We start from the raw sequence: 12,929 nt of genomic DNA on the forward strand, positions 1-12,929 counted from the left end.
ATTAACTCAGACTATTCATGTCAGCTCTGAGGAATGGAAAACACCTGCTGAAACCACATCCCAGCCAGCATGGCTCTGTCATGAATAGACTTTCAATCACCAAACAAACTGATTATCCCTCTCTTTGATGTGGGACAAATTCTGTCTTGTCACTAAGCCAACTTTACCATTGTTACAACTATAGCCTCTTTGTGTAGTCACACACACACATATACACACACTCACACACATACACATACACACACACACACACACACACATATATATATATATATATATATATAAACTTTATAAGGCACTTCACAACAATCAGAAGGTGGGCAGCAGCAAGTATCCCTAATTTATGGGTAAGGAAGTAGGTTTATAGAGACTATGTGACTTACTCAAGACCACAGTTAAATGTCATTACCAAAATTTGAACTCAGAACTCTAGAATCCATACTCCCTCTAGTACTTTACACCATGTTGCCATGCAATGTTTAACACTCTTCATTTTTGTATATTTAAAAGGAATGATGAAAGGTATCTTGGAGCTTTCAGCTGACATTTTAGCATTTCCTATCCTTGGCTTTTGTTAGCTTTGCTCCACTTGACCTCTATTTTCCATACTGTAAGTAGCAACATTTCAGATAGAGAAGTTGTGAGTAGTGAGCAGGTTGTGAAGTGTACTGGAAAAACCATAAAATCATATTAATATCTTTCCCAGTGCCAAAGCACACGTGAAACAGATGGGAAGAGCCTGATGTGCCCCAGTGGACCTCAGGTTCCTGGTATTCTTTCTACCCCACTAACACTGCAGACTCCTCCTAGGTTCTCAACCCAAGTTCTAGAAAGGTTCTGGAAACATGGAATAAAAATGGGGTGTCCCAACCACATCATACTTACCCATAAAGCAGGAAACACCCACAAAACAGAAAAGCCCAGACCACATAATCTGAGGCTGGATTTGTATAAAGTGGAAAAAAGATTCTCTGCATCCTACTTTTTCACAGCCCCGACAAGGCTCACCATAGATCTTCACTTTTGGCAGTGGTATGTACATTCCCGTTCGGGAAAACTCAGCTACAGAAAAGAAGCCCAGGAAGTCCCATTCATTCCCTTTTCTTTCGTAACTGTACAAACACATGCATTTCCCCCTCTTCCCTTTTATTGGGCCTAATAACTATTTTCTTATTTACTCTGGAATAACTCTCTCTGACCTCTTCTTCAAGGTTCCCCACTCCCACTCCAAAGCAACCCGTGGTCATAAGCATCTTCCAGTCATCCCGTGGGGCAAAGGTAAAAGAGTTTGGGTTTGGTGATGGGGAAAAGAACCTAGAGATCCTGCAACCCATCTGCCTGCACTTGAGGATCTCCCCGTGGGTTCGAGGATACCCAACAGTACCATACACGGCCTTGGGTGAGCCCCTCCAGCTGCGAGGTACTCCTCTCCTCTCCATCTGAGTTCTTTGCCAGGCCCCAGAGCAGCAGCCTCGCGCCTAGGAGGTCGTATTGGAACTGTTCAGTTCGGGATGGGAAGGAAGAGAAGAGGGTCATAGTGGTGGGTGGGTAGATGGCGGATAAAGGGATGAGGCAGGAGAGAAGTAGGGATGGAAGAGGAAGGACCTAGTACGAAGGAGGGTGGGTGCCGGTGTGGCAGGCGTGTAGCAGCCGGAGTGCAGGGGGTGCGGGATGGAGGGGGTATTCCACAGCGCCCCCTCTCTTCATCTTCGAGATCAGTGCCCCAAAGCCGCAAATGGATCCAGCTTGCCAACCTCTTTGTGTAAAACACTGAGGAGCAGTGTGGAAGCAAAGCAAAGCACTCTGTCCCTCCTCTCCTCCTCTTCCTCCCTCTCTTCCTCCTCCCCTCACTAGCCCCCTCTTTCTTCTCTATCTTCCTACCTCCTCTCTCCTCCTTCCCTGCCCTTCTCTTCCGAGTCTTCCTTTCCGAGAGCCGGGGGGCACCGGCGGCAGCACGGGAAACGGCGGCAGCAGCAGAGGCAGCAGCAGCGGTGGCGGCGGCGGCGGCGGCATTGGCAGCTGCAGCGCAACAGCGGCAGCAGCAGCGGCAGCAAGAGCAGTGGCAGCGGCAGCGGCAGCCGCAGCATTAGAAGCCGCAGCAGCGGCGGCAGCAGCAGCAGCAACCGCGCCGCAGCCATTCTGCCTGCCTAAAAGGCCGGTCTGCGTCCAGTCCCTTCTCAGCCCATCCCACTCTGGGGAGAGTGGAGAGTAGCGGCCGCTTTCCTCCTCACCACCACCCTCCGCCCCTTTCCTAGCACACTAACAACCGTCCCACCCCCACCCCCAACTCCATGAAGGTGGAGAGAATAAAATAAAATCAGAACAACTTAGAGAATTCAATAAAAAAAAAAAAAAAAAAAAAACCTACAGCTAGAAAACTAGTTAGTGTGTGTCGGGTTGGTGAGGGGAGTGGGGTGGGGTGGGGGATGGGTGGGGAGGGAGGGGGAAAAACAATAAGTACTTGAAGTTACCTGCCCTGCAGCAGCGGCTACAGCGGCGGCGGCAGCAGTGGCAGAGGCAGGAGAAGCAGCAGCAGCAGCAGCAGCAGCAGCAGCAGCAGCAGCAGCAGCAGCAGCAGCAGCGGCAAGAGCAGCAGCAGCAGCAGCAGCAGCAGCAGCAGCAGCAGCCCAAGAAGAAGCAGAGGAAGAAGAACAAGAAGAACAAGAACAAGAACAAGAAGAAGAAGGGTTTGTTGGTTCCGTTGCAGACATCTGCAGACTGGTGCTTTTTTGGAAGAGTTGTGTGTGTGTGTTTTTTTTCTTTTCTTTTTCTTTCTTTTTTTTTTTTTTTTAAACAAACCGCAAACGGATGTGAGGCGAGGAAGGTGTTTCTTTTACTCCTAAGCCCAGATACCTCTTTCTGTTCCTTCCAATTTTGTTTTGCTGGACAGTTTTTTTTTTTTAATTAAAAAGAAAGGAAAGGAAAGGAAGGAAAAGGAAAGGAGTTACTTGATGTTTGAGTGAAATGGACGTAAGATTTTATCCACCACCACCACAGCCTGCTGCCGCTCCCGATACTCCCTGTCTGGGACCCTCTCCCTGCCTGGACCCCTACTATTGCAACAAGGTGAATTGTTTGCTTTTGTTTAGGCCTTTTCCTTGTTTGTTTGTTGTTGTTTAATCTGTACTTTGGGATCGTGGGAGTAGGGTTCCTTTTTCTTTCCTTGCCCCCCCCCCCCAAAAGCTGGGGTGAGGGGTTGTAATTTTGTTGTTCTTGCCTTACTGGTTTGCATGGATGGAAGCTCTCGGTGCCGTGTATGGGCAGACTGCCTCCTGAGTTAACACTCCAGTTCGCAGCCTACTTAAGCCATTCTTGCAGTTTGGTAGTAAATATTGTAGAGAAGCTCCGGGTGTTTTCAAAACAACGCGATTGTGCGGAAAGTGACACGATTTGCCCCGAACCCTTTCTTCCTGCTGTTTTCGAGTAGAGGGATGCCTGCGGAGGTTCACCTTGGAGCCCTTAAAAAAGAACAAAACCCCGGAATACTTTGAGGGTGGGTCTGAGATAAGTTGGGGACTAGGGGAGAGAGTAAGAGAGTGAATTCCATTTTCTCTTCCCACCATCTTCCCCCCTCCCTGTTTCATCCTAACCCCTTCCTCTTACTCCTTGTATTGGCAGACCCCATGTGTTCTTTGCCACCTTTCTGACGTGGAGGCATTATTATTTCAAAAAGGAAGTAATTATAGAGCATTTAAATGTATAAACAAGCGCTTTCCCTCAATTACTAAGGGTTGGGGGATGTAGCCCCCCACCCCCACCCCTCCTCCAGCCAAACTCTTTTGTTTTCACAATCAAATCAGGCTGCTTAAACTCTCAATTAGCCATCCAGTTCACGTGTCAGTATTCACCGAGCTTAGTAGTTTAACAATTTGGGGACGGTCGGACCCATGCTTAGTGTTTAAAGGGAGATGACAAGTTTGTTCTGAACAGGACAAGCTCGATTCATAAGTCGCCTGCAAACCGCGTTACTAATTTTCCTTTAACCTGATTCGGTCAGTGCTGGCCAGGCTTCTAGGGAGAGAAGTTCTGTGCAGTGGCAGAGTGGGCAAGAAGGTGTTTCTGGACGGTGTGGTGGCCAGCGGGGCCGGAATGCTTAGTGCCCTCATGGCTGCAACGACACCAGAGGACTTCGATTATCCTTGGCCGGAAGCAAACCGGGATCATATTTGGTGTGGAGTAAACCAACTGGCATTTGTTTATACGTGGATTGCACTTTCTTTGCCTTAGGGAAATGGTTCTGCATATGAATAAAAAAGATAGTGGGAGGAAAAATTATCAGGAAGTGCTTATCCAAACTCCCCGAACATAAAAGCTCTAACCAGGGAAACAAATGATGAATAAGCAAGACGAAAAAGAGAGAGAGAGAGAGAGAGAGAGAGAGAGAGAGAGAGAGAGAGAGAGAGAGAGTGAGTGAGAGTGTGAGTGTGTCCGTCTTTAGGCTTTTGTTTGAAATATGTCTGAAACTTCCATCCGAGGAACTTGGACAAATAGGCGGGCTAAGTTCCCTGCAAATATTTCTCTGAAATGCTGGACAATTACCTCAGCTATCCATCTTGTGTATTTCCTTTACTAAACGGATGGCTTTAGAACAATTTGGCCCAGGAGTGGTGAGATGCTCTTCATTGAAATCCACCTTGGAAATTGTGTTCTTACATTCACCTTCCGTGGCGGTTCATTATTCAAGTAGTTTTCTGAGGTGGGGCTGGAGTTAGAGAGCCCATCCTTATCCTCTGCTCTGCCTGGTCCAAAAAAAAAAAATGCTTAGACTTGTAGATAGAAGCATTAGAAAAGTGAGCTCACACAACTTAGGTTAAGTAAACTACATCCATCAGAACACAGGGAATCAGCCACCCTGTGGCTAAGCACTAGCTCTGTGTGTGTGTGTGTGTGTGTGTGTGTGTGTGTGTGTGTGTGTGTGTGGTGTGTTTTAGGGAATATTTGTTAGTAGGTAATACACTGGACTTTCTGGAGTTGCTACTTAATGAAGTCTGAAGAGTTGGCTTGAATAGTAGATGGAAAGAAGTTTTAAAGTACAGTGAACTTTGGGTTCTTAGTGGCTGTATGTGATAAAGTTGTATAACTCTTTAAGTTTGGATTTCCTTTTTTTCAAAGGTGTATTTGTTGTTTTTGATACTTTTGGTTTAAAAATGAACAAGCAAAATTAGTTGGACTAAGTTGGACTCAGTGAGTGTGAACCCCTTTGGCAGTTAAACTGGACAAACCTTATTAAATTTTGCACTGATTTAAGGCTCTTAAAGGAAGGTAATGGCTTGGATACACATTTTGCTCATCATTCTTAAGATAGTAGGGCTAAATTTAATTTAAAAGTTAAATGCTTTGGAAAATCAGAAATTACTTTAATATATTAAATCATTTCCCAATTAAGTGTTTAAAATAATTTTGGTGGGTAGTGCAGCAAATTGAATAAATTAATTTAGAAAGTCCTCAGAGTTTCTTGACTAGCTCATTGAAGCTCCTTTTAAGTCATGCCATGTATGAAGCAGCAAACTGTTCTTTTTAAATGCAAATTAGCCACCCTTTCTATAGAGGAGTTGCAAGTCTTCTATTTAACTTATCTTTGGCAATAATGGATTTAAAAAATGCAAAGTCATAAGACATACTTATCATAGTTGGAAAAGACTTCATGTGAATTTTTCTCACAGGGTGCCTTCTCCAGAACATCTATTCGTAGCAGTCTATTAAATGTATTTGTCACTGATCCCTGATTATATTAAATGGGCTGAGTAGGTTTGCTAGGCCCCTGAGAGGCAGGCTACTTTCCCTGAACATTGTGTTTTCCACTCCATCATGATTACCACTGATACAAAACTTGTGTCTGGATCAAATACTTCAATTGCTTAGAAAATATTCCACCATCTTTCATTTTTGTGAATGTTCAAGTGGCTTTCCAATGCACTGTTAAGATATATCTAGGAAAGATATTTAGTAAGAAAATTGTATTTTCATTTAGTGACAAAACAACTTCGATTGGACTAATCTAATACATACCAGATTGCAAGGCAATTTGAGTCTTCCTTAAGACTGCAATGAATTCATATTTTATAGTGATATAACCTCACTACATTATTTCTACTTTGAAAGTTCCATTAATGTAACAAATTATTTATTCTGAATTTCTTACCACATTGTGATTCATATATATATATGTGTATATATATATATACACATATATATATATATCCAAATTGTACTTTGCCCAAACGTTTGTGATGCAGGATTACTACAGTCTGTAAAAATTAATATACCACTACCATCACCACCCCCTCTAGGTTCTCTTAAATGAAAGCACAAGTTTGGATTATACTGGCACTCCTTAGCTCTGCCATTTTATAGATGGTAACCCCCCCCCCAAAAAAAAAAAGAAACACCCTACTGTTTTCATTTTTCTTCTAATAAACTCAGCAGAAGAAAATTTCTAAACAGTTCAGCCTAGTGTTGATCTATGTATTGTTCGAGCACATTACACTATGCACATATCTCTATGCAAACTTGCCTCCTTTTTCACACTGTCCATTGAGGGAGAAAAGTGAGAGAACAATGCAAACAATGTTGGTTATGGCAACTGTGTGAGGTATCTCTTATACAAACAGGCAAAATGGATGGTATGCTGCTGTATATAGGTCAACCTTTGAAATAACAGTGTGGCTCATAGGCTGGACAGACAGATTTAGATTTGAAGTAACTATTCACCTCCTAAAGCTTTAAACATAGTTATATTTCAGACATTTACAGATGAATAACATAGCTGTACCATAGCCCTGTTTCAGCCAATTAAGACTATTTTAAGTAACATTGTATCCCTTAATTGAACTGAATGTTACAAAGAAATTGGATTAAATGAGCACACAGTATGAGTTCAGTAGTAAAATATAGCCCTATTTGTTCAAGTTGAAGATGTCAAATCACCAGTTTAAATATATACCTACATAGTAATAACAGTTCTTTTGGTTTCTCAGTGTACTGTCATTTCTAAAGATTGTTTTCACTGATTTTGTGCTAAATAAGGATAAGGAGGTGGCACTTTTTTACATCTGAAACTTTGTAATGTATTTTCAAGTTGCTAAGTATCTGCCCACATAAGGAGTAGTAATATAATTATGTTATGACATTACTAATGACAGGGAGGCTGACCTCTACCAACAGTGGGAGGGAAAATAATGGTCTCCACTGTTCTCTATGGTTACTTTTGTGGAATCATGTACTCTATATCCTTCTTGGACAACTAGTTAAATCAGAAGTAAAGGTACTCGAACCACATTTTACTTACCAGCCCTTATCAATTAAGTGAATAAGGGTAGGAAATATTTGGGATAATAAATGTTTTTCATAAAACAAACAAAATAACTCCATTTATTCAGCTGAAAGGGAAAATCCCATACATTATTTTTCATATTTTGTGCAGAAGAAATGATCTGTTCACAATTAGCCTGGTATTCATTTGTGGTACAATCCTTTAACATTATTTTACTTTTGAAGAAAACTATTATTCATCATCTCCCACCCACCCCCTTTTTTGTGCACAACTTTCTTTGATGATGAACTTTTATAGGGTATTTTCCTTTTCAAATCTTGTATGATCATTCTCATTCATCTAATTTATAAAATGTTTAAAACTCAGGGTTTTCAAACTCTTAAAGCTAGAATCAAATCATGTGTCAGTGTTTTAATTGATATTTTGCTTTTAAAATCATTGTTATTATGGTTCGAAGCCATTTTAGTCACATGAGCTCCAGACTGATCTAGCACATTATTGAGTTTCCAGTTGGAACTTGCCCCTACCTTTGGGATTGCTGAGACATTTATGAAAGTTTTTATACTTTTTGGTACCCTTTTCAGGATTGCTGCTCAAAATACACTTGCTTTTTTGGTATTGTTTGGGTTTTTTTTTTTTTTGTTTATTTGTTAACTTTATAGGTTAAGACGTCTTTAAATAGTTCTTTAAAAAAACCTCACAACTAAGAAGCAGAATATAGTTCTCTTTCAAAGGCTACAGATTAAGATATTGAAGCAAAAGGAATGCAAAATCCTGACTTGTCTATCTTGGCTTTGCTGGATACTTTATTATGCCAGTAGTCTAGATTTTAAACTTCTTTGCAAAGGGTTATCTCTGTAGCTTTGGAGAGCAATACTATCATTTTAAGAGAGCTATTCTATAAGCTGTTTAGTATTTCCACATTTTATGATTCATTTTAAGGGGTATGGAATGATTTTTCATGAAGCAATTTGATCTTTTGCCTAGTTAGCAAAAGAAACTGCAATATCAGAAAACTCTCATTTAAATATCTCTACAGAAACTAGTGCTTATACAAGCATGAAGCTTCAAGCAGGCTTTAGTAGGAGAGGTATAATTTATATGGCAACAAAAGGGGTAAGGTATGGAAGAATTAGGGACCTTACTGGATTAAAGATTCACTTTGTTCAAGCTACTGAGAGCTCTAGAGTTAAGTTTTTAGGAACTGGTTGGGCTTCCCTGGCCTCCCCCCCCACCCCCATATTCTTGCCTTTTTGAGAAAGAAAGTTTATGAAAGGGATGGGGGGACATTAACAAATGCTACATGACACCCTGTATAAATTTGGACTACTATCATTTGAGAAGTCATTTCATCTTGTAGTTCTCAACTATTGCTACTTACTGGTATCCCAGAGAGTTAGAGGTCCTCTTGGAGGGTTCATGTGCTGCTTTCTTCAAAATCTATTTTTTTCCTTAAAAGGATTTTCACCTAGAGTTTACTTAGGTATCCTGTGTGCGCATTTAGTCCTTCACAACTCCTAATCCCCCCCTTCCCTGCCCCCCCCCACTAGAATATGGAGCTGAAAGTTACTGGATCCTAATGGAAATCTCTCACCTCCTCATGCCACTGATATGTTGTATCTATTTTATGACTTTTCATTAATATAATTACTCTGATCAGAACTCTCCTTTCACTGGTTTTTCTTGCCTTTCATCTACCCTGTTGAATTTACAAGTAAAGTATTGGAATGAAAAAGCATATAAGGGATTCATTTTCTCAGCAGACATATACTAAGTTCCTACTGTGTGCAATGCACTATTCTAGACTTTAGGTTCCCAAAGAAAAACAGTGATTCTGGGAATATACTTTTATTTAAGGTTTAAGTGTTGTAATATATAGAATCTTTGGAGGCAGAAGCCCTGAATTCAAGTCTTTAATCAGACACATGCTAGCTATTTGCCCCAGAAAGCCGTTTAACCCACAGGGCTACAGGTAAACGTCTAAGATTATATATTATAATGAATTGGTGATCTGAGCAAATGAAGAGAATTTTTCCCACTTGGGAATTCCTTACATCGATATAGTCACAAGTCTGATCCTCCCACCCTCCATATAAAGGAAAGGTCCAGAGTGATCTTAGAAAATTTGCGGAGAGAGGAAGCATTTTCAGCTGAGGGAATGGAGTGGAGCAGGATATCCAGAAAAGGTTATTCTGGCCTCAGGCCTGAATAAGAAACAGCTGAGCTTCTCCTTGGATGAGGCTCAGAACTAGGAGTCAGGAAGACTTGGGTTCCAATCCTACCTAAGACATTTACTGTGACTTGCTAAGTCACTTAGACTCTTTTTGCTTGTTTCCACATTTATAAAAACGAGATCGTTGGACTCAATGGCTTCTAAAAATCCCTTTCCAGCTCCAATCTATAATTCTGTGATTCTGCTGAGACAAACATCTGAGTATCATACATCTAGAACTGTGTGGGATCTTAACAGTCATCTGTTTCAACCAACATTCCCATTTTGTGCATAAGGAAACTGAATTATAGGGGTGCTAAGTGACTTGCTCAGGAAGTAAGTGCCAGAACTGACACTGTATAGCATTGTGGAAAGAGCATTTTTAAGAGCACGAGGAATCCTCAATTCTAGTTCTAGCTTTGCCACTAATGGGTCTTATCACCTTGAATTAGGAACTTACTTTTCTTGGTCTTTAAAATGAAAGAATTGGTGCATGATTTTTAAAGCACCTTCCAACTCTTAAAACATTGTTGTTCTATAGAATTAAGATGTTTGAAGAAGTAAATTAATCAACCAATGCTATTGTTAGTTTTGCCTCATTGGTCCCTTTCTCAGAACCTTTTAGTGACTCCTAATTTCTTACCATTTAAAATGCAAACTTCTTATTCTTAGCCTGGCATTTAAGTTCATCCTCTACAAATATGGCTAAAAACTACCTTCTGGCTCACTCCCTTCCTCTCTCTCCCTCTCCCCCCTTCACACTCACTTTCTCTCTCTCTCTCTCTCTCTCTCTCTCTCTCTCTCTCTCTCTCTCTCTCTCTCTCTNCTCTCTCTCTCTCTCTCTCTCTCTCTCTCTCTCTCTCTCTCTCTCTCCCCCTTATTGCAGCCATTCCCAATCTTATCTACCGATATCCTGTCAGATAACTTTTGTATTTGGCTTGTTCCATTCTTGTTTACTCCCCACTAAGAAAATTCTTCTTTACATTCCTTAAAGGCCCAGCCCAGATACTACCTTTTCTGTGACACATCTCCTTAGCCATGAATTCAACTTCAATTCAATTCAACAGACATTTATTTAAAAACATACTATAGTGGTTCTAGGCTAGATCTAGGGATACAAAGGTAAACTAAATAGCCCTTTCCCTCAAGAAACTTATATTCTATTGGATCCAAATAAATGATCTTTCCTTCCTTGAATCTTTCTTACTGTTCTATTTGTCCATCTCCTTATCAGATAACTTGTACTGGAGCTAGTTGTGTATTTGTCTTATTTCTCTCTTCTAGACTATAAATCAACTTGAAGACAGGGACTTGTGTCTCCTGTATCTCCAGCACCCAACAAGTTGCATTGTGCTGGAAGCCTCATGAATTGAATGAATATATTTGAGATAAAAAGTCTTTACATAATTACATTGAAAAAATTGGAAAATTACTACTATAAGACAATTCTCTTATGTCCAAAGTTTTGTAAATGACAGACCCTAGCTTAAGGATTTAAAGCTGGCATGCTAGTTGTTTGTAAGTGAATATGATATTGAACTGTTATTCATTATATGAATAGTAGTTACACATATAGTAGCATTGAGGCAGCCTTTCAGCTTATACCATGCTCTGATTTTTCTTCCATGGCAAGTGTGAATGAGAATGGCAACATTTCTTGGGCAATAATTAGACACCATATGTAAAAATTTAGTCTTATATACATATCTCTGCATATTTTCAAAATGGAAATCCATAATTTGTGAGTTTGATCAGATGCATTTCACCATTAAATATACTCATGTCATTCTTTTTTTTTTTAAATAGTATTTTGAGTAAGCTAGATCATAGTTAATCACAGCTAACAGATCTTGTGGTAATGTGTGTCACAGCTACAGTTTTTGTTCTAATTTAAATTTCTGACATTTTTATGGTCTAATTTCTAATATTTGTTTAACTCTGAATGCTTACAAAAGCTGTAATAACTTCATGTAACACTGGCCTTGCAAGTATCAGTCATTGCAACAATGCATGCCATTTATCTCCCTTCTCCTTTGAAGTTAAACCATATCTCCGGTGAGAGAGCCTATGGCAGCACTCTTCATATTGTTGGTGCCCACAGCAAAGACAATAGCTCTTACTCTTGATCATGAATTTTGTTCAGTGGACTGACTGCTGGAGAAGTGAACTGCCAGGATGCTCCAGTTTCTACCTACCCTAATGAATTTGAGAGATTTTTGTTAACAAAATTTGTTAACTTGGCCCTGCATGCCAAGTTTCAGCCCAAAGAGCAATTTCTCATTAAAAACAGTTGAGTTATAAACTGCTTAAAAACGTGGTTTATAATGGAAGTGCCAACAGACTGTTAATTATAGCAGCACTTCCATAATACTTTAAGACATGGAATTCACATTAACCTGAATGAGCTTTTCCTGGTTATAACATGTTTCCCTACAGCATTCATTTTGAAAATGGCAACATCATAATGTTCTAGGCTTAGATGCTGATTGTATAGCAGGAAAAAGGTTGGGGGAGGGGTGAGGCCAGAATGAAAATCTCTTTGCTCATGCGGGGAGTGCCAATATTTCCTAATACCTTTTCTTTTGATATATGAAGAATTTAACTTACTTGATTAAATTTTTAAAGTTAGTTAAAAAAATCTATCCCTACATTTTAATTATATATGAAACATGATTGTGTGTGTGTGCACATATATTATTCTAAAGGCCATTTTAATGCTTTTGGGGAGGTTGCCCATTTTTCATTCTGCATGTAAAAAATGTGCAATACCCAAGCATCTAATATATTTCATTGCTTAGTTAAGAGAAGTCCTTCTCTGACTGTTTTATAAGATTTCCTAGATAAGCAATAGAAATAGATGCCAATAGCTTTGTTTCTTCCTAGGAAAATTCAGAGCATTCCAAGATACAAAACACTCTTGAATGTTATGTATGTCTGACAAATCCAGGTTAGTGCAAATGTCAGATTCTCTTAGCATTCCCATTCTTGACTGGTGTCGCCCATCATGCTCCTTTTGAAGGGGGAAGGTCTTTCTCACAGCTGTAGGTTACCTAACAGAGAGGCTGATTTTTATTAAATCATATTGTTGTGTCCTATGGTTATGGAAGTTTCTGTGGATCATAATGCCTGAAAGGACTATACTTGGGAATCTTGGAAGAAAGGAAATTATATTAGCTAGTGGAATACTCTGGTTATCTCCTTTATTTAAGGAAGTTAAAGTAAATATCATAGCTAATGTCATATTCTAAATCAAAGAGTCTAATCTAAAAGAGCCCCAAATCTACTCCCTTTTGGGGACACTTGTGGAGTTTCTTCTCAAGAAATGCCAGTAATGTGGGATGGAGATTAAAAAACCCAAACATTTAGATAAATAATGATTATTCGCTAGGCAAAACTGAGAGAGAGAGAGAGAGAGAGAGAGAGAGAGAGAGAGAGAGAGAGAGA

The 12,929-nt window shown here is 40.0% G+C and overlaps 1 protein-coding gene across 1 annotated transcript in view; it reads left to right on the top strand.

The window, feature by feature from the left end:
* Window positions 1–2,667: 2,667 nt before the first annotated feature.
* Window positions 2,668–12,929, top strand: part of TOX (thymocyte selection associated high mobility group box) — a 365,524-nt gene continuing 355,262 nt past the window's right edge. Inside the window, exon 1 of the mRNA XM_044657995.1 lies at window positions 2,668–3,066. Within this exon, the coding sequence (XP_044513930.1) occupies window positions 2,965–3,066 (102 nt within the window). The 5' untranslated portion in view covers window positions 2,668–2,964. The remainder of the gene's footprint in view (window positions 3,067–12,929) is intronic.

This window comes from Gracilinanus agilis, chromosome 1, assembly GCF_016433145.1.
Source record: "Gracilinanus agilis isolate LMUSP501 chromosome 1, AgileGrace, whole genome shotgun sequence".
In the NCBI taxonomy this organism is placed as follows: Eukaryota; Metazoa; Chordata; class Mammalia; order Didelphimorphia; family Didelphidae; genus Gracilinanus; species Gracilinanus agilis.